At 42.7% G+C, this 26,879-nt stretch overlaps 1 protein-coding gene across 1 annotated transcript in view; it reads left to right on the forward strand.

The window, feature by feature from the left end:
- LOC126281704 (zwei Ig domain protein zig-8-like) overlaps nt 1-26,879 on the forward strand; it is an 883,147-nt gene that overhangs the window by 811,551 nt on the left and 44,717 nt on the right. Inside the window, exon 5 of the mRNA XM_049980878.1 lies at nt 12,010-12,178. Coding sequence (XP_049836835.1) covers nt 12,010-12,178 — 169 coding nt within the window. The remainder of the gene's footprint in view (nt 1-12,009; nt 12,179-26,879) is intronic.

Raw genomic sequence — 26,879 nt, forward strand, 5'->3', positions numbered from 1 at the left:
TTAAACTCAGATATCCCGTTCTACAGACGGACAGCACTCTCACTGATAGTACATGCACCGCGTCTCTTACTGACAGTCATTCTTCGCCAGGTGACGCTGCTATCTCCTAGATGGATTTATATCTATAGCAGGTCGGTTATCATAATCTTCTGGCTGTGTAAGTTCGCAAGTTGCGTAGGTGCATTGGCATCAGGTGTTTGCAACACATGAAAATTCATACCGGACCGGGATCCTAACTTGTCGCGAGCGGACGCCTTAACGACTTCGGCTACCCGAACAGACCTCCTGTACCGATCCTAATTTCTAAACGACACATGCATGTTTTGTAGGCCAGGCGGTAGTTATGTGTTTTGATGAACACTTGCCTGTCGATACGCAGGTAGCGAAATCACACAGCGCTCAGAGTAAAGACATTTTGTTTGTCAGAATTTTATCAGTAAACTGTAGAATCATGGCTCGAAGACTTCTTAAGTAATAGAAACGAGTGTGTTGTCCGCCACGGTAAGTGTTCTTCGGAGAGAAGGTTATCGTCAGGAACACGCCAGGGAAGTGTGATGGGATCGCTATTGTTTCCTATATGTACAAATAATCTGACCGAGAGGGTGGCAGCAAAAAAAAGGTTCAAATGGCTCTGAGCACTATGGGACTTAATATCTGTGGTCATCAGTCCCCTAGAACTTAGAACTACTTAAACCTAACTAACCTCAGGACATCACACATATCCATGCCCGAGGCAGGATTCGAACCTGCGACCGTAGCTGTCACCCGGTTCCAGACTGAAGCGCCTAGAACCGCACGGCCACACCGGCCGGCGAGGGTGGCAGCAATTGTTTTCAGATAATATTGCAGCGTAGGAGAAGGTGTTGTCGTAGAGTGACTGTAGGAGGATGCAAGATGACTTAGATAAAATTTCTAGTTGGTGTGATGAATGCCAGCTGATTCTAAAAGCAGAAGAACGTAAGTTGATGTGGATGAGTAGGAAAAAACAATGATGTAATATTCTGATATACGATTGGTAGTGTCCATCTTGAAATGGGCTTAACGTTGCGAAGGAATATCGAGTGAAAGAAGCATGGGAAGATTGTAGCTGGGATGGCGAATTGTCGATTTCGGTTCACTAGTAGAATGTTTGGAAAGTGTGGTTCATTTTTAAAGGAGACCGCATACAGAACGCAAGTATGACTAAACGTGAGTACTGCTCGAGTGTTCGTGATATTCACAGAGTCGTGTTAAAGGAAGCCATCGAAGCAATTAATCGAAGTGCTGCTGGATTTGCTAATGGTATGTTCGAATAACAAGCAAGTATTGCGGAGATGATTCGGAAACTCGAGTGGAAATCCGAGGAGAGAAGGCGGTGTTTTTTTCCGAGGAACACTGCTGAGAAAATTTAGAGAATCGTAATTTGAAGATGATTGCTTCTACTGCCACCAATATACGTTCATTTCGCATAAGGACCATGAAGATACGATGCGAAAAATTAGGACTCATACGGAGGCATACAGATAGTCATTTTTCTCTCGTTCTATTTGCGGTGAAACAGGAAAAGAAACGACAAGTAGCGGTACAGGGTACCCTCCGCCACACACCGTACGGTGGCTTGCGGATAATGTACGTAGAAACACATGTAGTCCATGTGCTCGCACAATTCGTAATGACCGCACAGGGAGTATATATACCATTATCGCCGGAGAAAGCTCCGTCTTGGCGCTGAGAGCAGAGAAACCCGGCCTTGCGGTCCTGAGATCGATGATCCCTACGGAGCTATCAATGGCTGCAGCAACAGGTCGCCGTAGCGCCTGGCGGCACAGTTTGATGTTTCCCTGTAACCCAATATCCATGCGTTTGCTCTGCAAAGCGACGCCTTGCTCCGCTCGCTTACATTACTCAGTAATATGTCACTGCATGCGAACCTCATCTGCATACCGGTGCTACAGCTTTGGTATGCGAATGCGGTGGCGGCGCCGTCCTCTGAGCGTTTCCGCGAGACAGGCAGCCGTGTATGAATGCCAAGCATGAGTTTCCGTTTTCCTTCCTTGAAATTAGCAACTTCTGTTCCCTCTTGCAAAAATAGAACACTGATGTAGTAAGGGAAAGAGTCAAGTAAACTAACAAATTTTACTCGTGGAAAGGTGGGTATGTAGTTTGCGGTTGTGACCTTTTCTCTGATGATTCCCGTGCGATTACAAATATTATATAAAGTATTTTAAGCAACTTCTAAGGTTCCCGTTACATCACACAAAATTCTTCTCACCTTTCATGAGTTTGTTTTCGTTGCTGTACTACCTGTTCCGTTTCGAAAATAGGTAATTCTGAATACATTTTCTTAAGAAACACTGGTTGTATACTTCCAGAACGAGATTTTCACTCTACAGTGGAGTGTGCATTGACATGAAACTTCCTGGTAGATTAAAACTGTGTGTCGGACCTAGACTCGAAGTCGGAACCTTTGCCTTTCGAAGGCAAGTGCTCTACCATCTGAGCTACCCCAGAACGCTTGACAAATCTTTTTCACAGCTTCAATTCTGCTAGTACCTCGTCTCCTATCTTCCAAGAGTTCACAGAAGCTCTCCTGCAGACCTCGCAGAATTAGCACTCGTGGAAGAAAGGATATTGCGGAGACATGGCTTAGCCACAGTCTGTGGGACGTTTCATTATGCTTTATGATGATGTTCCTCTTTGAATACACTGTCCATTCTGTTTAACTGCTGTTCCAAATCCTTCACTATCTCTGACAGAATTACAATGTTTCACCAAACCTCAAACTTATTATTTCTTCTCCCTGAACTTTAATTCACACTCCAGATCTTCCTTTGCTTTCCTGTACTGCTTGCTCAGCGTACAGATTGAATAACATCGGCCACAGGCTACAGCCCTTTCTCACTACCCTCCCAACCACAACTTACCTTTCCTGCTCCTCGACTATTATTAACTACCGTCTGGTTTCTGCACAAGTTGTAAATAGCCTTTCGACCCTTGTATTCTGCCCCTGATACCTTCAGAATTTCAAAAAGGGAATTTCAGAAAACATTGCCAAAGTCTTCCCCTGAGTTTACAGGTGCAATAAACGTAGGTTTGCCTTTCCTTAACTTATATTCTAAGAGAAATCATAGGTTCAATATTGCCTCGCTTGTTCTTCATTTCTTGAGAATTCAAACTGTTCTTCCCTGTCGTCGGCTTTTACCTAGTTTTTCTTTCTTCTGTACAGAATTTGTGTTACTGTCTTGCAACCATGACTTACTGAACTGATTGTTCCGTAGTATTCACACTTGGCAGCACCTCCTTTCGTTGAAATTTCAATTATTATATTCTTCTTCACATCTGAGGGTATTTCGACTGTGTTCTATACCATGCACAACTGATAGAAGATTTTTGTCATGGCTGGTTCTCCCATGGCCTTCAATAGTTCTGACAGGCTATCGTCTACACCAGGGCCTTGTTTTGATTTAGGTCTTTCACTCCGATGTTAAATTCTTGTCGCAGTATCATATCTCCCGTCTCACCTTCATCTACGTCCTCTTTCAGTCTTTTGACTCACTTAATCATCTGCTGCCTTCACTGTCTCAACCCTAAGACAGCCCATTCGTCTTCTACTGTATTCCTTTCCTCCGTTCTTAGTAACCGTAGATTTATGCTTCTTCTGAAACTATCAACAACATCTAGTTCTTGCAAGTTATCCAGGTACCATATCGTTAATTTCCCATCTTTTTGAAATCTATTCAGTTTTAATGTAAAGTTCATAACCAGTACATTGTGGTCAGAGACCACATATGCCTCTGGAAATGCCTTGCAGATTAAAATCTGGTTCAGAAACCTCTGTCTTACCATTATATAATCAAATGAAACTTTCCGGTGTCTCCAGGTCTCTTCCACGTACACGCCATTCCTTCTTAAACGAAGTGTTAGCTATAATTAAACTATTCTCTGCGCAAAATTCTACCAGACGGCTTCTTTTTTCATTCCTTTTCCCCGGTCCATATTCATATACTCCTTTTCCTTCTCTTCCTTTTCCTACTTTTAAATTTTTGTCCCTCATCACTACTAAACTTCTGTCTTCCTTGACTATCTGTAAGATTTCATTTATATTATATACATGTCAGCAATCTCTTCATCATCTGAGGAGCTAGCTGGCTTATAAACGTCTGAATACAGAATTTCTAACATTCTGAAGTTGCTGCGAAAGTCACTGTTAGTCATCTGCCAAATCAAAATCAATATTTAAATAAAAGTGGCGCACATCACTCAATCGCTGTCATTTACATTTATCCATAAACCTTGATGCACTCTCGTTTTGCTACGGAATTAGGTTAATTTTGATGATTTTTATCTTCGTTTGTCTACCTACTACAGTTTCAGAAGACATGTGGCATAAGTCCGTTGCATATTTGTTTTCCAACATCGTGTTAGCTGAACAACACTTCCAGCGTTGGTTAACTTACCCACGTGGTCTAGCGTGACGCCACACCACTTTCGTCAACACGCAGGTTCCGAGACAGCCAATCTCGGCACGCATTCCAACATGCATTACGGTTTATCGGAAGAGCTTCCGCCACAGACCAATGTCAGATGCCACCAAAGGCATCATTTACACTCCTTAATTTACAAGTGTCTTTCGCTTTTGTGCCAACTGTCGAACAGAACTTTATTTTCTGGCAGTTTGCAAATGCGTTTCAGCAGAATAAATTCCCTACGTGGCTGTTCGTTGATGATGTAAACATTCCACTATAGATGTTGGCAAGACGGACTGGGTGCCGGATTTAGGCTCACACAGTGGATATTCGCATCCATGTAAACGCCATATCGCATTTTATTGTTGTGTGGCTTCAAATGGCTCTGAGCACTATGGGACTTAACATCTTGGTCATCAGTCCCCTAGAACACAGAACTACTTAAACCTAACTAACCTAAGGACATCACACATATCCACGCCCGAGGCAGGATTCGAACCTGCGACCTTAGCGGTCACGCGGTGCCAGACTGTAGAGCCTAGAACCGCACGGCCACACCGGCCGGCTGTTGAGTTGCTACACTGTTTGACAATTTCTGCTAGGGAACAAAGAAAGACATGGTTGGACAGGAATAATCACAGGCGATCATGGACGACATGTAACACAGTACATACGTGATAGAAGAGCGTTGTGTTTATTAGGAAACGTGGAACTGATTTGACCATATCGGGAAGCAGGGTAACCGTCCGGTGTGGCCGAGCGGTTTTAAGCGCTACAGTCTGGACCCGGGCGACCGCTCCGATCGCAAGTTCGAATCCTGCCTCGGGCATTGATGTGTGTGATGTCCTTATGTTAGTTAGGTTTAATTAGTTCAAAGTTCTAGGGGACTGATGACCTCAGAAGTTAAGTCCCATAGTGCTCAGAGCCATTTGAACCATTTGTGAAAGCAGGGTAACAGACATAAGCAACATTCATATTAGACACGGCTCAGACTCCCTACTTACTCAGTGAGAAATATGCCCTCCTCGAGCAGTAACGCACATATAGCGTCTGTCATACATTCTGGCTAGCCAACTGTAGGGGAGTCCTTGCGGGATATTGCCCACTCCTCTCTCAGGACATTTTTCAGTTCCTACATGTATTGGGAATGGGGTGTTGCTTGAGAAACATGTCTTTCAAGAGAGCCCCACGCTTTCTCTATAGATTTTAGGTCTAAAGAGCCCGCAAGCAATTTCATTCCTGTACGTTCAACATCTTCACTCTCCTGTGTGCCTGAGACCTCGGAGGTGCTATGTGGTTGGGCTTCGTCAACCGCACCCCAAAACTGAGGATGACCCAGAATAATCTCGCTGCAATACCTCTGCGTTGTAAAGGTACATCGGGCAAAGATAAGCAGCAGTATTCGACCACCGAGCGTAATGCCTGCCCACACAACAACGCCTAGGCTATAGTGACGACGTTCAGGAATATTCTGTGGTGTGTAACTTGTTCTCGTTCCTCTGCACACTGATTAATCGCCCATCACAAGCCACAGTGAAACGGGATTCGTCGGAGACCATCCCTGTGAATCACTGTTACTGATCGAAACCAACATGTTCCTTACACCAACTAGCTCTTTCTCGACGATGACACGGTTGAAACTAGATACATTTAACAGACCACTCTGATTTGTCGCCGCATGGTTCAGGCAGAGACAAGTGTACCGATAGCGGTTTCAACGTCTGCCGTGATCTGCCTAGGAGTAAGATGTCGGTTATGTTTCGCCACTAGGGCGACGTATCGATCCCCTTGCAGTGTGGATGTCCGGTTGACTTTCGCATAGCGTTTCTACCTTAATCAAGCTTTTAGGAACCAGAGATAAATCTTTTTTGAAGCCACCCATTAGTGCGCCCACAACAGTGACACTTTGACGGGCTTTAAGCTGTCCCACTGTTCTGCCACGATCGCAAGCACTTAAATGGTATCTTGCAGACTTGTTGCCGTACAACACAGACTGTTGCACTACTTCGTTCCACAAGTTTCGTTAATAACGTACTGAATTAACTGACAAATGCTCACAGAGCGTTCGTGTACAGGCTTCACTACAGTTAACACGTGCCGCCTTCTACGTTTCCTCTTACTGTCACTGCCTGGGTGTTCCGCAGCAATTTTCTTCTGTTCCGTAGAAACTCGCAGTTGTTCCTTAGCAAACGTCACTGGATCCTTAGCAGTTTTCAAGCAATATACTTGGTCTGTATGATTGTCGATTAATGTGATTTTCTGAATGTGCGGGGATTGAAAGTACTCAACTGTGCAGGAAGCTACTCATCTTATTTACTTAGGTGAAAAGAAATACTGTATACCTTTATTAAATACAGATTCTGAAACACGTTACACAGTATTTGCTAAATTAACAGAAGCACACAATCGATTACTTACGACGAATTACTTGCTAATTCTCTACATAGGAACAGGACTGTCCCCTTTTGCACTAAAACGTTTTCCAGTTCCAAAATGTTGGAGCACAATCATGTTTCACTTATGAGTACCACTTTCTTCCGCGTAGCCTTCCGGTCGGGCTACGTGTAACAAAACGTTTTCACACCCAGTATTTGGCAAGGAAAAGATTCTTAAGCATTTCTTCTTGAACATCCTCTTCTTCGTTTGTGCACGTTTTTAGATGTTTTCATTTACATCTACATCCACATTCCGCAAACCACCTGACAGTATGTGGCGGAGGGTACCCTGAGTACCTCTATTGGTTCTCCCTTCTATTCCTGTCTCGTGTTGTTCCTGGAAAGAAAGTTTGTATGTATTCCTCTGGGTCGGCTCTAATCCCTTTGATTTTATCCTAATGGTCTCTTCGCAAGTTATACGTAGAAGGGAACATTATACTGCTTGACTCCTCGGTGAAGGTATGTTCTCGAAATTTCAGCAAAAGCCTGTACCGAGCTACTGAGCGTATCACTTGCAGAGTCTTCCACTGGAGTTTATATATCATCTCCGTAACACTTTCGCGATTTCTAAATGATCCTGTGACGAAGCGCGCTGCTCTCTGTTGGATCTTCTCTATCTCTTCTATCAATCCTATCTGGTACGGATCCCACACCGGTGAGCAGTAGCCTATTCAAGCAGTGGGCGAACAGGTGTACTGTAACCTACTTCCTTTGTTTTCGGATTACATTTCCTTAGGATTCTTCCAATAAATCTCGGTCTGTCATCTGCTTTACCATCGATTAATTTTATTTGGTCTTTCCATTTTGAATTAAGTGCTTCCAGTTGCTGAACTGCTATATTGTAACTAAATGATAAAGCAGCAATTCGTATTCTCTCTTTGTTAAAACTCTCACATGGGAGCTGATATCCTCACTCCTAAACACTAAATCCACCACAGTAGTGACAAAGTCGGAGTTCATAATTTCCAAAGACCACTCGCGTAAAATATCCGAGATTCTGAAAATTTCCTGTTTTATCATACTGTCAAAATTGTTATAAATTTAACGTGTAGACACAATAGGGAAACATCGGTCTCCATCGTTCGAGTTCTGTTTCTTCCTCGAGTTGTGTCACCTATCAAAGTAAATTTCTCGTTCACTGCCACTTTGTTGATCTACCTTAATTAAACTTGTCACAACGTAAGTGAAAATTAATTAGCAATCGCACAATGGCACGTCAGAACTAGTTTTTTTAGTAGCAATGCAAACAGCGTTCCTCCTGTTGTGTTTAAATTATTATTTCGTCTGCCCACTTTCCTGAGCAATTAATTTTTAAGTAGAGCCCTGTGAACTGTAACTTGTCATCTTGCAAACGGCGCGGTTGACAAAGCTGTTTAATAGGCTGGGTTATGTAGCTAAGCAGCTTAGCGCAGATATTTCCGGAAACATTTCAGATATCACAGTTCTGTATTCATCGATGCTGGCAACACTAGTTCCAGCTCAAAAGTGAAGCTTCCGATGTCGCCATAATTAATATAGCTATCAAAAGATATTATTTGTCATTTAGTTCTGTTTTTAAATTCATTTGACTGACAACAGAATGACGATATTTTATACTGTTGAGGAAATATCTAAAATGAACAGCTTAGCTGAATCATGCTGTATAGAAACTGGGTCCCCAGACCCAACAAACGGGTCGCAATAGAAAACTCACCTTGCCTATGTTCACCTACCTATGATTAATCCACTGGCTGCGTACTCGTCCTTACGATGCCATCACTAATAACTGCACTAGAATTCACTCCCAAATATAGCAGCAATCAACAAGGAAGGGAAAACTTTTCTCGTAAATAACGGTGGCAGTTCTCGGATAATACTGCTTATATTCTGATACTATGCAACTAAATCAGAACTATTCTGTTTACTTTCTAAAATGCGCTGTAGTCTGCAATGAAACGATACGTACTGTCAATTCTATCCCAGCCAAAATTTTCCTGGCTAGAGAAATCTGTTTATCGCGTACTGGTTAACGTTCAGTTGCACAGACTATCTCAGACATATTCGGCGTCAGAGGAGATAAGCGTGTACATCGGCCTTTCAGAACAGCTGTATCTTTAAAATAGCCATACTTTTAATTCTATGACTGTTCATCAAAACTCTCGTAATAATTACAGGGTGTGGTTCACTCTTATACGAAGCAGTCTTCATATGTATACTCTCAAAATTTTACATTTATCCATTCTCCGTACAGCTGTTCCGCAGAGCGATAAATAATCTCGGTTAGCACACCATTCCGCATGTTTAGTGGGCCGTGCTGGCGCCAAACTTCTCTCTGTCACAACAATTAATCGGCGCAAGGGTGCGTCTGCAAACGATCAAGCACTGCGTTCAGAGTATCGATACGTAAAGCAGCTCGCTACATACTATTTACAATATCAGTTAGAGGCTGTGAGTCATTGTCTAAATTTGCACACTTCATGGAGAACACAAAATCTGGCATATCCTGGCTGAACACTTGAAGAGAAGCATATTACTCACGCCGATAAAGTCAAACACATCACATTCTGAACCTTTTTCATATGTTTTGAAGATACTTTCAGCTACGCTGAACCCCGGCATGCATCTGATTACGACTGTATGTAATTAGGAATAAATTAAAAAGTCGACTATAGCCGGGAGAGCGATTTGCAGACCCTATGCCCGTCCATACCAAATGTGCATATGGTCATATGGCAGAGGACCACACGGGAGCCGGTTGACATCATGTAGTCTTCAGGATTTGATCGCGGCATTAATTTTTTTAGATTCGTTTACAGTGCGATTTCTATTTTCTGTGTATGCTGGTAAGGTTTTGTACCGAAATCTATCACAGTCCACAAAGATTGTGACATATATTTTAGCTTTATATTTAAAGAATTTGTGATGTCCCTAATTGCTTACTTTTTTTTCTTTTTTAATATGTCCTTGTTTGACGCATACAGCACAAGAATAAAAACAGCACCATTACTTCACATTTTCGCATCCAGTTGTTTACATTCGAAATATTCTTAACTACTTTGATATCATCTATTTCAACTGCTAAGGTAGCACATAAATTAGAACATGTTTTAATAGCATAATTATAAAGTGGCACGTACTGCATTGCGTGATTATCTAGTACTTCAGAAAAGGATATAACCATCAGAAACTTAAGTAAATCTATCACTAAAACGATTTAATGATAGAATTCACTTACGGTCCGCACTAAAATAAAACAGTTTTTTTTCGAAATTGACAAATGTGGGTTATGAAACAGATTTGGATATTATGACTAAACACAGACGTCAGTTGTTTGCGAAACATGAAACTTGTACCAGAGTGGGAACCGAACAAGGATTTCCCGCTTCTCGTATTAATCACCTCGGCTATCCCAGCACGCCTCCCAGTCCGGCACTGATTTTCATTTGTCACAAACAGCTGACGTCAATTAATAGATGCAATATCCGAATCTACACTACTGGCCATTAAAATTGCTACACCAAGAAGAAATGCACATGATAAACGGGTATTCATTGGACAAATATATTACACTAGAAATGACACGTGATTACATTTTCACGCAGTTTGGGTGCATAGATGCTGAGAAATCAGTACCCAGAACAACCACCTCTGGCCGTAATAACGGCCTTGATATGCCTGGGTATTGAGTCAAACAGAGCTTGGGTGGCGTGTATAGGTACAGCTGCCCATGCAGCTTCAACATGATACCACAGTTCATCAAGAGTAGTGACTGGCATATTGTGACGAGCCAGTTTCTCGACCACCATTGACCACACGTTTTCAATTGGTGAGAGAACTGGAGAATGTGCTGGCCAGGGCAGCAGTCGAACATTTTCTCTGTATTATCCTGCTAAAATGTAGGGTTTCGCAGGGATCGAATGGAGGGTAGAACCACGGGTGTGAAATGTAACGTCCACTGTTCAAAGTGCCGTCAATGCGAAGAAGAGGTGGAAACGTGTAACCAATGGCACCCCATACCATACCGACGGGTGATACGCCAGTATGGCGATGACTAATACACGCTTCCATCGTGGTGCTGTAAACAGAACACGGATTCATCCGAAAAAATGACGTTTTGCCATTCGTGCACCTAGGTTCGTCGTTGAGTAGACCATCGCAGGCGCTCCTGTCTGTGATGCAGCGTCAAGGGTAACCGCAGCCATAGCCCATGCTGCTGCAAACGACGTCAAACTGTTCGTAGAGATGGTTGTTGTCTTGCAAACATCCCCATCTGTTGATTTAGGAATCGAGACGTGAAAGCACGATCCGTTACAGCCATGCGGATATGATACCTGTCATCTACCTGTCATCTCCACTGCTAGTGGTACGAAGCCGTTGGGATCCAGCAGGGCGTTCCGTATTATTCTCCTGAACCCACCGATTCCATATTCTGTTAACAGTCATTGGAAATCGACCAACGCGAGCAGCAGTGTCGCCATACCATAAACCGCAATCGTGATAGGCTACAAACCGACCTATCAAAATCGGAAACGCGATGGTGCTCATTTCTCCTCCATACACGAGGGATCACAACAACGTTTCACCAGGTAACGCCGGTCAACTGCTATTTGTGTATGAGAAATCGGTTGGAAACTTTCCTCGTGTCAGCACGTTGTAGGTGTCGCCACCGGCGCCAACCTTGTGTGAATGCTCTGAATTGCATGTCACAGCATCTTCTTCCTGTCGGTTAAATTTCGCGTCTGTAGCACGTCATCTTCGTGGTGTAGCAATTTTAATGGTCAGTAGTGTATTTCGTAATGTTTACCATAGCTACAATCATCACATGTGTGCATGTCTGAAGGACATTGTATTGTGAAGATGCACTGTATACATACAGACACTGAAACGATCAATGACCACAGATTTAGGTACATTTACGTCACTTACATACCTTGTACATGATGACAGAAGCATGTTGCCGAAACACCCAGATTCGGTAAATATTGGTAAAAAGTGGCTGCAGCGGGTAAGTTAATTTATAAATTTTGTTTGTACAGTTGATGAATTGAACAAATTTCATACAGCATGAATGAATTTCGATTCAAAGTGTTTGTCACTGACGCGAGTGTGCGTGGCTGCCGGTGACTGCACGGCCTGTTCCGCTGTTGCAGATCATCAGCTACGACAGCCCGCGGGGCGGCGTGTCGGTGATCACGGAGAAGGGCCCCACCACGACCAGCTTCCTGCTCATCAAGCAGGCCCGGCCCTCAGACTCGGGCCGCTACCAGTGCAACCCTTCCAACGCGCAGCCGCGCCAGGTCAATGTGCACGTGCTGCACGGTACGTGAACGTCTCGCCGAGCGTCTCAGCGCGCACGCTGTTCATTGCTATTAAAAACATTAAGGCGGGTCCACACTGAGCCCGCCGTGCCGCGCCTCGCTGCGCAAAACGGCGTTGCGCGGCTCTGCGCGCTCAGTGTGGACGGCGAACGGCGCTGCGCCGCGCCGCGCAGCGCTGCGCAGTGTTCCGGCTGGTGTCGGTACATCAAAGGAAGTGGCGCGTTTGCGCGCGCTCAGTTTAGACGGGGCTTCGGCTGGCCATCTGCAGACCATGCGCGCGCTCCAACTGGAACACAGAGCGCGCCTCGGAGCGGCGCGGCGGGGCGCTGACTGCGAACTCCTCTCTGCTGCAGCTGTCGGCCGCGGTGGTCTCGCGGTTCTAGGCGCGCAGTCCGGAACCGTGGGACTGCTACGGTCGCAAGTTCGAATCCAGCTTCTGTCATGGATGTGTGTGATGGCCTTAGGTTAGTTAGGTTTAAGTAGTTCTAAGTTCTAGGGGACTAATGTCCACAGCAGTTGAGTCCCATAGTGCTCAGAGCCATTTGAACCATTTTTTGTGCTGCAGCTGTGCGCGGGGTGCAGCAGCGCGGCGCAGCACAGCTTGACGCGGCGAGGCGCGCTTAGTGTGAAGCCGCCTTTAGAAAGGAGAGAAACGAGATCTACTCTGACTTAGCACTTTATCATACATTACATCTTTTAATATGTCAACCATAGTATACGGGAAATACCACTGCCGATGTGTAAATACATTACAGAAAATTTATATACTCGATGTTTAACAGAATGCTATTTACGCATTCACTCACCAAATAGTACAAGCTTTAAAGAACAATACATTGCCAGTTGGTATTTTTCTGCTATAACAACTCAGTTTTCATGGAATTGATGGCCTTATACTCAGCTGGTTTGAGTCATGCTTGACTAACACAATGCAAAAGCTTGTGTTCAATAATTTAGCCATTGTCGGAAGGGATCAAATTTGAACAACAGCGGAAGAAATTGTCACAAATGGAGCCCCATAGGGTTCAATTTTAAGTCCAATCCTGTTCCACATAATTTTGAGTGACCTTCCAATTAATGTTCAACGAACAAAATTGGTACTTTTGCAGAAGATACTAGTGTTGTAATAAATCCCATTAGAGAGAAACCAACAGAAGAGTACTTCAGTGATTCTCTAAAAATGGTCTCTCGCTAAATTAAGAAAAAAAACGCACTACATTCAGTGTTGCACAACAAATGCCATCATACCTGCAACTGATGTAGCACATGCGCAGGGGTCAGTAAATAGAATAGAATGCTACAAATTTTTCGTGTACATATTGATGAAAACTTGTTCTGGAAGAAGCATATTATTGACCATCTCAAACAATTAAGTTCAGCTACTTTTGTTCTTCAAACAATCCCTAATCTTGCAAATAATCTCTTGATATACTTAACCTATTTCCACTCTTAATGTCGTACGGAATAAAAGTAACAATAATATGCTGTGTTCACTCGTGGACGCCACCTAGCCACCTCTTCAAGGAGTTAGACGTTGAACTGCACAGCCACCATAATGTATTCGCTAGTGAAATTGAAACGTCCCCTTAGAAAAATTATACACGACTGGTCTATGTGAAACGTCCTCTTTGAACAATTATACACGAATGTGCTTAAACTGACACAATATTTTTAGCGCCACGCAATCTGACTTCCAAAAATCTCTACGAAAGAATGGTCCTGACTAACATTAACCTATATGTTTCACAAATCACTTACCTCACAAAAATCTTCGATACTCGAACGACTGCAATACATCGAGCGCCACTACCGCCAGCTAACTAAAAGATTCAAACTACGGAAGTCACTAACTACTGAGGCACAGTTAGCAAATGAAAGATTTTAATAGAGAACACACAATGTATTTACCTTAATAGTCATAATATATATAGCAGTTCATGACATCCAGTCTTACAAATTTCAAAACTCCGCCATCTCTCTCCCCACGTCCACCTCTGCTGGCGGCTCACCTCCAACTGCGCAACGCTACGCGCTGTTAGCATCCAGCTGCCGCTGCCCGACACTACAATGGCAGACAACAATGCAAACTAGCCACAGAATGCGCACAGCACAGCCAGTGATTTTTCATACAGAGCGCTATGTGGCGTTACCAATAAGAAAACCTAAACAGCCTACTTACAAAATTCGTCGTAATAACCCAACACGATTAAGAAGAACGGTGAGGTACATACCTACAACACTAGACGGGGAAAATGGCCTTTGTTACACAGTGTTAAAGCTGCCCGTGGTTCAGAGAAGAAATGTTTTTGATCATTTTTCCAATAATATAAAATGTCTGAGAGGTTACGAAGCAAGTTTTAAAACTAATTTAAAATTATTTTTCCTGGACAACACCTTTCATTCCACTGACGAATTTCTGCTTTAGAACTGGCAGCTAGTAAAAAACAAAAATAAGTGTAGTTGAACGAGTAGGACTAAAAATAAGATGTTAATTAATGTCACAGCTAACCATGTATCATACTGACTCATTCCACATCATTTCGGTAAATGAATGCTTACAATGACAAGCAGAAAATGTAACCTTATCCTTACTAGAGGTAGTGTTGAAAAGGAGACAAAGACTCCCATATGTATGTATAAACAAATCTTGAGAAAAAGTATTTTTTTTTAAGATATTGACGATTTTATTTGTTTCGAGAACGTTCAGTTGTCAGTGTTGTCGTTCATTCCTCATTTCTTGTACGTTATATGTGTCTCCGTACATAGTAACCTGTGGTGTTGCAGTGAGACATAGTACTTACAGGTGTCATCTACACAAGCCGGTCTGTACATACCGTATGGAGATTTTTGTATTATCAGCAAAAACTGTGACATATCGTTTCCTGGTTGTCAATGCGTGACAGCACTGTCCATTATTCCAGTCGACTCTGCAGCTTCCGTTTATGAGGGAAAAGGGATTTCTGGTCGGTTTTCAGACGACGAGTCGGACTTCTTCTAACCTTTCTAAATATGTGATGATAATAACGGATTAGGCTGATCTTGAGGGTGAATAAGTTACCCATGAAGGCCGTGTTCTCCAATATCGTAGCATAGATACTCGTTACAGTACCAGCAGAAAGCAGCACTATACAGTAATGATGTTAGTGGCAGCAGGAAAGAACAGTAAAAATACCTGCTTCATGTTCCTGATTCTGCTTCCCTCATGTAATGATTGTAAGACGTAAATGTTAAATAATTTTGTGTATCGATTTTCAGTTAGCGAAATCGAGGAGGCGCCCGTCAACGATCGTGGGATTCGCGAGGCTAGTTTTGTGTCCTCTGACGGGGACACAAATGTTATTTCTAAAGTCGATGTTCAGTGATCAATGAATTGGTTTTCACTGTGTGGAAAGTTTCAAAATATAAGGGCGGTGAAACAGTTTCCGTTTGAGGGCTTGCTGCGGCGTATATGCAACGTAACGCTGTTCCGGTGCGGGTTTATAAGCACCCACATGTAGGTAAGGGATTAGTGTGGCGATGTTCGTGCGGTAAATGCGGAAAAGTGAACTATTGCGACAACATTACTAAATGCGTCGAAACATGACCTACCAGCTGAGTTTCTTTTTTGGCTGCCGAAGGACAAGACACCGATAGACACCCATCAGAAAATAAAGAATATGCATATGGGGCATCATGTCTGTCGATCTATAGCGCTTACGATTCGACAGAAGACACCCTCGATCTATGAGACCAGCCTCACTCATTACGAACAAGTCGGTGACTCTCGAACACCCGCCCTGTACTCCTGATCACTCACCATGTGATTATCAGGGCTTCAGTTCCCTAAAAAATGGTCTTGAAGGGTCGACTATTCATGTCAGACGAGGATGTGTAGCAGGCAGTTACGGAGTTCATAACGCAACAGGGCACGATATTGGAGGGCATATAAAGCCTGTTGGTGGTACGTAGAAAACAGTACAGCGTTTGTCGCAGTGCGAAGAGGAGCTAATTACCTGAAGTCGAAACGGGAATGATCATTGATTTTCAGGCGAAGTGGAAGCATTTCCAAAAGCGCTAAGTTCGTAAAATTTTCGCGTGCCGCCGTGGTTAAGGAGTAACATGCATGACAAAATGGCGCCATCCAAAACCGGAGCCAAGTCAGCTGTCACGCATCACGAGCCATAGATGATAGGGGTGAACGAGAGCTGCGGAGATGTGTATTTGTGAATAGACGTGGAGCAACTGACCAGCCAAGGGGCCACTAACAGCATCTTCTCAATCACCGTTCATCGAACATTGCTGCACATGGCCTCCGCAAGAGGAACTGCTGTTCACTGACGATGAAAGCTGGAATTTTCAAGCCGAAATCGCAGCTGGCCTTCCACTCAGTGGCGGAAGGTGGTTTTTCAGATTAATCACGTCTTATGCTCCAACAGACATAAAGCCGTTGGCGCGTATGGCCCTCCAACAACCGTCGGAAGGATCCAGGTTGCAGGAGGTAGCATTATGGTCTCGAGCATGTATTCGTGGCCTTCCGTGGGAGATCTCGTCATTCTGGAACGCACAATGGATAAACACAAGTACACATGTATCCTTGGGGTCCATGTCCACTCTTAAACGCCTTTTTTTTTTTCTCGACGATATGGTATGTACTAGAAGGGGAACGCAATGTGTCGCGCAGCTCGCTGTGTACATGGGTGGTTCCAAGAGCTCCAAGATGAGTACCGTACTGCCCTGGCCACCAAGCTTCCTGGATTTAAGCCCAGCTTAGAATTTGTGGCGCCACGTAGGTGCCGGCCGGTGGAGCCCAGCGGCTCTAGGTGCTTCAGTCTGGAACCGCGCAACCGCTACGGTCGCAGATCCGAATCCTGCCTCGGGAATGGAAGAGTGTGATGTCCTTAGGTTAGTTAGGTTTAAGTAGTTCTAAGTTATAGGCGACTGATGACTTCAGATGTTAAGTCACATGGAGCTCAGAGCCATTTCAGTAATTTGAAGTAACGATTTTAGCCTTATCTAGCGGATCAGAGCGATGCTGGCGACTGTTATTTACTAAGAAATAATACGTATAGCAGGTCACACAAATAAGGTACGCCACAAATGTTTCATAGGAAGTCTACGGAGCAACACACTGCCTGATCCCTCTCGAGCACCGAGTGGCATTAAGAGGGTGAGAGTTTTGGCCGAGTGCACGAGGGGATCGTCAGAGACTACGGGAAATCCGAGACGATAGGCGAGAAGGAGCGTTTCAAAATATGACTGACATTCGGGAGGGGGGAAGGGAGGGGAGGGGAGGAGGAGTTATCAACGTAAACAGCGAGAAGTAGTCCTTTTAAAAGCGGGAGAAGGCAGCAATCTTCTGTATTCCACGCTCGACGGAGGCACCTCACAATTTTCTGCTCCTCTCATGACGGTATTTAACAAAAACGGGCAGTTAGCAACGGCCTGTTCGGGGAGTTCCAGGAGCCTGACCTCTCCATTCATCTGAGCTTAATCCCTGATGAATATTTAAATACATTGGTAAACCCCACCCATTGACAACTTACACACTTTATAGGAGTGCCTGTCTTGAGCATGAGACTAATTCCAAGAGTAGCCAGGTGTGTTCACAGAACATCGTGATTCATTCTGAAGGAAGCCTGAAGAATGCGGGAGGTTATGTTAAAACCACATTCTCATATGAGTTTATATATGAATAAGTTATTATATTTATAGCAGTTTTTCTACGGTACATTTTTGTTAAACACACTACCGGATTCATGTCTTAAAAACCCATAAATTTCTTTTATATGTAGGGTGTAAAGTGTATTGGGGAAAGAAATAAAAGAAGAAGCCGTCTGGTAGAATTTTGCACAGAGCATAATTATAGCTAACACTTGGTTCAAGAATCATAAAAGGAGGTTGTACACATGGAAGAACCCTGGAGATACTAAAAGGTATCAGATAGATTATATAATGGTAAGATATAGATTTAGGAACCAGGTATTAAATTGTAAGACATTTCCAGGGGCAGGTGTGGACTCTGACCACAATCTATTGGTAATGAACTGTAGATTGAAACTGAAGAAACTGCAGAAAGGTGGGAAAATGAGGAGATGGGACCTGGACAAACTGACGAAACTAGAGGTTGTACATAGTTTCAGGGAGAGCATAAGGGAACAAATGTCACAAATGTGGGAAAGAAATAAAGTAGAAGAGGAATTGGTAGCTCTGAGGGATGAAGTAGTGAAGGCAGCAGAGGATCAAGTAGGTAAAAAAACGAGGGCTAGTAGAAATCCTTGGATAACAGAAGAAATATTGAATTTAATTGATGAAAGGAAGAAATATAAAAATGCAGTGAATGAAGCACACAAAAAGGAATACAAACGTCTCAAAAATCAGATCGACAGGAAGTGCAAAATGGCTAAGCAGGAATGGCTAGAGGAAAACTGTAAGGATGTAGAGGCTTATCTCACTAGGGGTAAGATAGATACTGCCTACAGGAAAATTAGAGAGACCTTTGGAGAAAAGAGAACCACTTGTATGAATATCAAGAGCTGTGATGGAAACCCAGTTACAAGCAAAAAAGGGAAAGTAGAAAGGTGGAAAGAGTATGTAGAGGGTCTAAACAAGGGCGATGTACTTGAGGACAATATTCTGGAAATGGAAGAGGATGTAGATGAAGATGAAATGGGAGATACACTACTGCGTGAAGAGTTTGACAGAGCACTGAAAGACCTGAGTCGAAACAAGGCCCTGGGAGTAGACAACATTCCATTAGAACTACTGACAGCCTTGGGAGAGCCAGGCCTGGCAAAACTCTACCATCTGGTGAGCAAGATGTACGAGACAGGCGAAATACCCTCAGACTTCAAGAAGAATATAATAATTGCAATCCCAAAGAAACCAGTTGTTGACAGATGCGAAAATTACCGAACTATCAGTTTAATAAGTCACTGCTGCAAAATAGTATCACGAATTGTTTACAGACGAATGGAAAAACTGGTAGAAGCCGACCTCCGAGAAGATCAGTTTGGATTCCGTAGAAATGTTGGAACACGTGAGGCAATACTGATCTTACGACTTATCTTAGAAGAAAGATTAAAGAAAGGCAAACCTACGTTTCTCGACTTTTCTAGACTTAGAGAAAGCTTTTGAGAATAATGATTGGATTACTCTCTTTCAAATTCTGAAGGTGGCAGGAGTAAAATACAGGGAGCGAAAGGCTATTTACAATTTGTACAGAAAGCAGATGGCAGTTATAAGACTCGACGAGCACAAAAGGGAAGCAGCCGTTGGGAAGGGAGTGAGACAGGGTTGTAGCCTCTCCCCGATGTTTTTCAATCTGTATATTGAACAAGCAGTAAAGGAAACAAAAGAAAAATTTGGAATGGAAGGAAGACAAGGATATCGGGTCAGGTGAGTAAAGCGTAATATCAACAGCAGCTGAAGATGTTATAACGGGAGTAGGATTCCTTATCAACTGGAAGGGAGGGCAGAGAGTGTGTTACTGTGAACAGTTCAGTGATAGAGTTGATCTCATCTCAGAAACGACAGGAAGCCAAAACGACCACGATAGTTCAGGTATACTGGCCGACGTCGTAAGCCGAAGATGAAGAGATAGAGAAAATATATGACGATACTGAACGGGTAATTCAGTGCGTAAAGGGACCTGAAAATCTATTAGACATTGTTAGTTGGAATGCGTTTGTAGAAGAAGAAATAGAAGAAAGGGATTCAGGAGAATTGGGCTTGGTACTAGGAATGAAAGAGGGGAAAGACTCATTGAGTATTGCAATAAATTTCAGCTAGTAAATGCCGGGAGATACAGGAATATTTCAATTAGATTACATCATTGTCAGACAGAGATTCCGAAATCAGATGCTGGACTGTAAGTCGTGGCCAGGAAGAGATTGAGACTCAGATCAGAATTTAGTAGCGATGTTGATAAGGCTGAAGTTTTAAGAGATTAGTTAACACGAATCAATACGCAAGGAAGTGAGATACGAATGTGCTAAGGAGTGAAGAGACACGCTTGAGGCTATCTAAGGCTATAGATACAGCAACAAGGAATAGCTCAGTAGACAGTTCAGATGAAGAAGAGTGGACATCTCCGAAAATGGCAATCACTTAAGGTGGAAAGAAGAATGTAGATACAAAGAAGGTAACTGCGAAGAAGCCATGGGTATCAGAAGAAATACTTCAATTGCCTGGCAAAAGAAGTACAGAAATTCTCAGAGAAATTAAGGAATACAGAAATAAAAGTCGCTGAGAAACGAAATAAACAGAAGTGTAGAGAAGCTAAGACGAATTGCCTGTCTGAAACATCTGAAGAAATCGGAGAAGAAATGATTATAGGAAGACTGACTCAGCATACAGATATAGCAAAACATCTAACGGTACAATTAAAAGCAAGGGTGGTAACATTAAGAGTGTAATGGGAATTCCATTGTTAAATACAGAGGAGACAGGGGCAGCTGGAAAGGGTAGATCGAAGGCTTTTATCAAGGGGAAGATTTGTCTGATGTAATACAAGAAGAAACAGGAGTCTATACAGAAGAGACAGACGATACAATATTAGAATCAGAATTTAAAAGAGCTTTGGTTGACTTAAGATCAAATAAGGCAGAAGGGATGGATAAAATTCCAGCAGAATTTCTAAAATAATTGAGGGAAACGGTAAAAAAAAGAAAACGACTATTCATGTTGTTCTATAGAATGTGCAGAATGTTGACAAGTGCTAGAATTATCGCATAATCAGCTTAACAGCTATTGCATCCAAGCTGCTGACAAAAATGCTATGCAGAAGAATGGAAAATAAAACTGAGAATGTGTTACATGACGATCAAATTGGTTCTAGGAAAAGTAAAGGAACAAAATAGGCTGTTTTGACGTTGCGGTTGATAATGGAAGCAGAGCTAAAGAAAAGTTGAGACACGTTCATAGGATTTTTTGACCTGGAAAAAGCTTTAGACAACGTAAAATGGTTCAGGATTTTCGGAATTCTGACGAAAATAGGGCCAACCTTCAGGGAGGGACGGGCAATTTACAACATGTACAACAGCCGGGAGGGAATAACACGAGTGGAAGTCCAAGAACGTAGCGCTCGGATTAAATAGAGTGCAAGGCAGGTATGAAGTCTTTCGCCCATACCGTTAACCTATACGTCGAAGAAGAAACGATAGAAATAAAAGAAAGGTTCAAGACCGAAATTGAAATTCAGTGTGAAAGAATATCAATGATGAATTTCGCTGATGACATTGCTATCCTCAGTGAAGATGGAGAACAACTTGCTGCATGGAGTGAACAATCCAATGAGTAGAGAATATGTATTGAGAGTAAATCGAAGAAAAATGGAAGACAGCTGCAAGATAACCAACAGACGGAGCAAGGATGACATCAAAAGCAGCCTGCAACTGGCAAAAAGGGCACTCCTTTCCAAGAGAAAGTTACTAGTATCAAACATAGGGTTTAATTTGAAGAAGAAATTTCTGAGAAAATATGTTTGGAACACAACACTGAATGGTAGTAACAAACTGATTTGAGGGAAACCGGAAAAGAAGAGAATCAAAGCATTTGAGATGTGGTGCTACAGAAGAACTTTGAAAATTAGGTGGAATGGTAAGGTAAGGAATGAGGGGGTTCCGTGCAGAATCGGAGACAAAAGGAATAAATGGGAAATCACTGACTAGAAGGAGGCATAGGATAATAAGATTTTTGTTCATACATCAGGGAATAACTTCCCTGGTATTAGAGTGAGCCGTAGAGACTAAGAGCTATAGAGGAAGAGAGAGAATGGGATATATCGAGCAAATAAATGAGCGCCTAGGTTGGAAGTGGTACTCCGAGATGGAGAGCGTGGCACAGGAGAGCAGTTCGTGGCGGACCGGAACATGCCAGTCAGAAGACCGATGACTGAAAATTAAAGAAAAGCAAACAAACCTTAACATATACACACATCGATGCTTTGGTAGTCTTATATCTGCGTCGAACAGTTCCCCCTTAAACAGGTCACAAAATATGCAACCGGTATGATTTCCGCACAGTCGTAACTCCACCACTCAGTGGACTACGTCTGTACCATAGAATACATCCATTGCGTCTGTTGTCCATACTTCAGTACCTCATGTGGTGCTCAGGGGAAAATAAGCGTTACTGGATTGCTCTTGTCTTACATTCTTGGAAGCTTATAATAGCTGTAGTTGTTAATCTGCAAATAACGTAAATACTGACGAAATATTGTGCAGCACACCGTACTCAATCACCAATAGAAATAACTGTAGTAATACCCGTTGTTGTTGTTGTTGTTGTTGTGGTCTTCAGTCCTGAGACTGGTTTGATGCAGCTCTCCATGCTAATCTATCTTATGCAAGCTTCTTCATCTCCCAGTACCTACTGCAACCTACATCCTTCTGAATCTACTTAGTGTATTCATCTCTTGGTCTCCCTCTACGATTTTTACCCTCCACGCTGCACTCCAATGCTAAATTTGTGATCCCTTGATGCCTCAGGACATGTCCTACCACTGATCCCCACTATATCTAGATTGAGCCATAGTATTTCCTTTGTCAAGTTTTATTGCTTCCCTAAAGTGTTCAAACTTCTGACATTCCACATCATGACTCGTGGCATATTATCGTTTGGTTGGTTACTCGATCCTTCTGTCATGGTAATCTCCCTCAGGGCAGTTTCCTCCCGGAGATCCGAATGGTTGACATCGCCGGGATCTTTTGCCAATGGTTAGATCAACATAGCTCTGTTTCAGTTACAGGACACATACCCGTTGGATACACGTTCTGTGTCTTTAATTCAATTGTGTCCATTGCCTTGTGCACTCTGATTCCATTGGTCACTGCTGATTCTTCCTCCTTTAGGGACAGTTTCCCACCCCAATGGCACAAGTGGGCCCTGAACATCTGTCCACTCCTCCTCTGCCTTTCACAAGGTCGTTGCCATATTGAGAGTCACTTCTTATTCCAGAAGTGTTCGTCTGCCAATGCTGCTTAGTAATGGCAGTTGACGGTTGGAGTGCTGGTATCACAGTTACAGATAGTCTGCGTAAACCACCTATGTTGGCCACTGTTGCAGCTTACATATACGTCGTGATAATCCCTTCAGTATCATCTAAGGCCTGAAGATGGCGCATTGAAGCTACACAATAAATAAGATGGGCCGGCCGCGGTGGTCTCGTGGTTCTAGGCGCGCAGTCCGGAACCGTGGGACTGCTACGGTGGCAGGTCCGAATCCTGCCTCGGGCATGGATGTGTGTGATGTCCTTAGGTTAGTTAGGTTTAAGTAGTTCTACGTTCTAGGGGACTAATGACCACAGCAGTTGAGTCCCATAGTGCTCAGAGCCATTTGAACCAATAAATAAGATCATAAAGACGGTTGTAGCGCCGGCCGCGGTGGTCTCGCGGTTCTAGTCGCGCAGTCCGGAACCGCGCGACTGCTACGGTCGCAGGTTCGAATCCTGTCTCGGGTATGGATGTGTGTGATGTCCTTAGGTTAAGTTAGGTTTAACTAGTTCTAAGTTTTAGGGGACTGATGACCTAAGATGTTAAGTCCCATAGTGGTCAGAGCCATTTGAACCTTTTGAACGGTTGTAGCGTTTCATTTCACGAATGCGAAACAGTCTGTCGTGGAGGTTATCGTGAATCTGGGTATCCTTTAAGGAATAGCTGCCATAATGCGATGATTTGTTTTCTGGCACGGAGAAGACAAACATCCACAGACTGAATTTGTTCTGGGGTTCCAGCTGGTATGAATCACAATGTAACAAACATTTCAGCAGGTATACTTTGGCCCAAAGAAATACGATTTATATACGTTGACCAGGAATCAAGCCAAACCAAGATATTTTGACCAGCTGTTGGCTAAAAATAGTGCTCACACCACAGTTCCAGTTCTCTTATGCCCAATTTAGTACTTTTGTTCGCTGTGACGTAAATATTCTCTATTGTCGTTGCAAGATCGCACACACGAGAAAGAAACATAGCGAAAATAGCACATCCTACATCTCGCAGCACAGTAAACTACCATCAAGATTAACAGTCGGCATACTTGTAGAGGCATGAGTTAGAACATTGATGTTAGCTGACGCAACTCACTTTTCTCTTCTAATTCGCAGGGTTCCTTTCATAAGAATTTCCTCTTCAAATCCCGATTGCTCGAGTTAAAAACAAATTCCTTATTGAACAGTGAGATAAGTTTACCTCACATGTTAATTTTTGGTGCGATTCCGCAGTTTCCTAAGCAACGACGAGGTAATGATTTGCCTGAAATTTCTTTATCTTATCTCTTCTATTTCCGTAGCACTGTCTGCTGTTATGCAACCATTCACTACTTTCCTTGAAATTACTCTAAACTCTGTCGCGCACAATCTGATATGCGTAATGCAGTCGGCCACTATCATGCACATAAACTATATCGAGCACCGTTGAAATGGGCAAAAAACAGCTTCTGTAACAAGTGCACATTGTCCTGCCTTGAATATCCGTAGTTTTCCTTATGCAGTAGATTTCTGATTTTGGGTGTATGTACTATACGACTCGGCACCTGTTTCAGTATCACTCTCACTTGTTAAACATGTACATTTTCCACACAGTCTAGCGTATACGACACACACTCTCCACTGCTTCTTCTTGCACAAATGCTAATATTTCATCTGCAACTTATTTATTACTTTGCGAAATTCCTTGGGTTCCTATCTGACGGAATGTCAACTTCGGCAATTGTTGTAGATATAATGCAGTTTTTGCTTTGTCTATTATTGCCATTGCTCTACTTTGTATCAACGTAATTAACATCGTAGCAATATTGTGAGTTGCTCGTCAACTAAGTTGTTCACCTACGCTCCGCAGCCCCATTCGTTGCTCACCATTGTATACTTCCAGTCCTGTCCCCTTGCCATCAGCAGCAAATGTTGTGGTTGCATGGTAGACAATATGTGGGGAGCCGCAGGCAGCAAACACGATTGACCTTTTTCGACCTCGCACTTAAGCGGCTCCTCATTACACAGCTACCACTTTATCAGAGATAACATGTGCTTCATTCTGCTCTTTCTTGACATCCTACGGTAACCTCGTATCCACTGGATGGCGGAATTTATATTAACCGCCAATTCAATCGCGGACGACTCAACAAAGTGAAGCAATATGCAAGAGCAGTAATATCAGAAAGTGAGTCCGCCTTGATGCAAAACATCTTGTTATTCGTTTATTCCTTTATTATCTCAAGCTAGTTTCGGCGGCTAAAATCACCATCATCATGGTTTTTTTAATCATATTTATTGTATGTTACAGCACGTTTTAAGCAATTATTGACCCTGATTGTGACTATTTTCTGTGCTCCTTTTTTTCTCTTGTCATCTTGGTACTTAGTGAACATCATGTCATGTTCGTTGGATGGTACGTGGCTACTTTTTACACTGTAAAACAAAACTTTTGCACTTTGTTTCTAATCCAGAATATTACGCCATCTTGTGGATCAGAAACAAAGCGCAAAAGTTTTGTTTTCCTATGTAAAAAGCTGCCACATACCATCCAACGAACATGCCATGATGTTCTATAAGTAAAAAGACGGTAATCGAAAAAAAAGAGCACAGAAAATATGTTACCATCAGCGCCAATAATTGCTTAAAACATGTTGCAACATACGGTAAATGAGATTTTAAAAAACCACTGATGATGGTGATGTTTGTCGCCGAAACTTGCTTGGGATAATAAAGAAATAAACGAATAACAAGGTGTTTTGCATATAGGCAGATTAAATTTCTGATATTACTGTTTTTCTATGCAAACACGGGACAAATGGAAGAGTTCCAAGAAAATATTATTGTTAATATGGAAGAAAGTAAGACGAAGGTTTGAATATTTCTTCTCATTGAACATCGAGGATACTGGTGGCGGCGCACTGGATCACTTAGCAAAGATGGAGGAAAAATTATTTTGAGTAAACAGCGAGAACATAAATGGAAGCCGAGTGAAATACATAAGATCTCTACAAAAAGATAATGTGGCTGCAAACTGCCAGCACAGATTCTTTAACAATTAAGTAAACGCCAGTGATACTCCTAGTTCACATTAATTTTAAACAACCCCAAAGAAGATCTTGCACCCGCCTTAAATGCTTAAATTTTCCCTAAGCTTCAATACAGCAGTCTTCGGACACTTAAGTTGACATGATCCTGACAACGGCAGAGGAACTGTTGAACAGGCAACAGTCGAAATTATCATCACTTGACAATCAGGAAGATTGTATTACGGCGAGAGCACACATTCATAAGCAACATAGATGCGAACACATTCCACATTAATGAGAATACAGCTTTGCTTTTTGGAAAAAATAAGGAAGCTTAGGGTTCAACTCTTCATTGACAGCAAGCTCATTATAGTGAGTTCACAATCTCATACAGGAAAACAAATAGTGATGGATGTCAGACGTACCTTTTTCAAAGAAAACATTTAGTTACATGCCCTTATCGGTATGGAAATAACGCGAAAAAACCAAATCCTTGAAGAACGGAGTGATATCTAAACCCAGTTTCTCTTGAAAGTGTGTCCAGTAGTCTAATGACTGCTTTCAGCACTAATCTAGTTCCATTACCCTAACTTAGCAACCACTGCCCTGGATTAGTAATTTACTTAAGTGCTTCATGAGACTGAATCCATTTCAGTAAAACCAGTAAATGCATATAGCTAAGTTTGCTTTCAACGAGGTAGCACTTTAATTTGATACGTATTTCCACT

This window comes from Schistocerca gregaria, chromosome 7 (assembly GCF_023897955.1).
Source record: "Schistocerca gregaria isolate iqSchGreg1 chromosome 7, iqSchGreg1.2, whole genome shotgun sequence".
NCBI classification, from domain to species: Eukaryota; Metazoa; Arthropoda; class Insecta; order Orthoptera; family Acrididae; genus Schistocerca; species Schistocerca gregaria.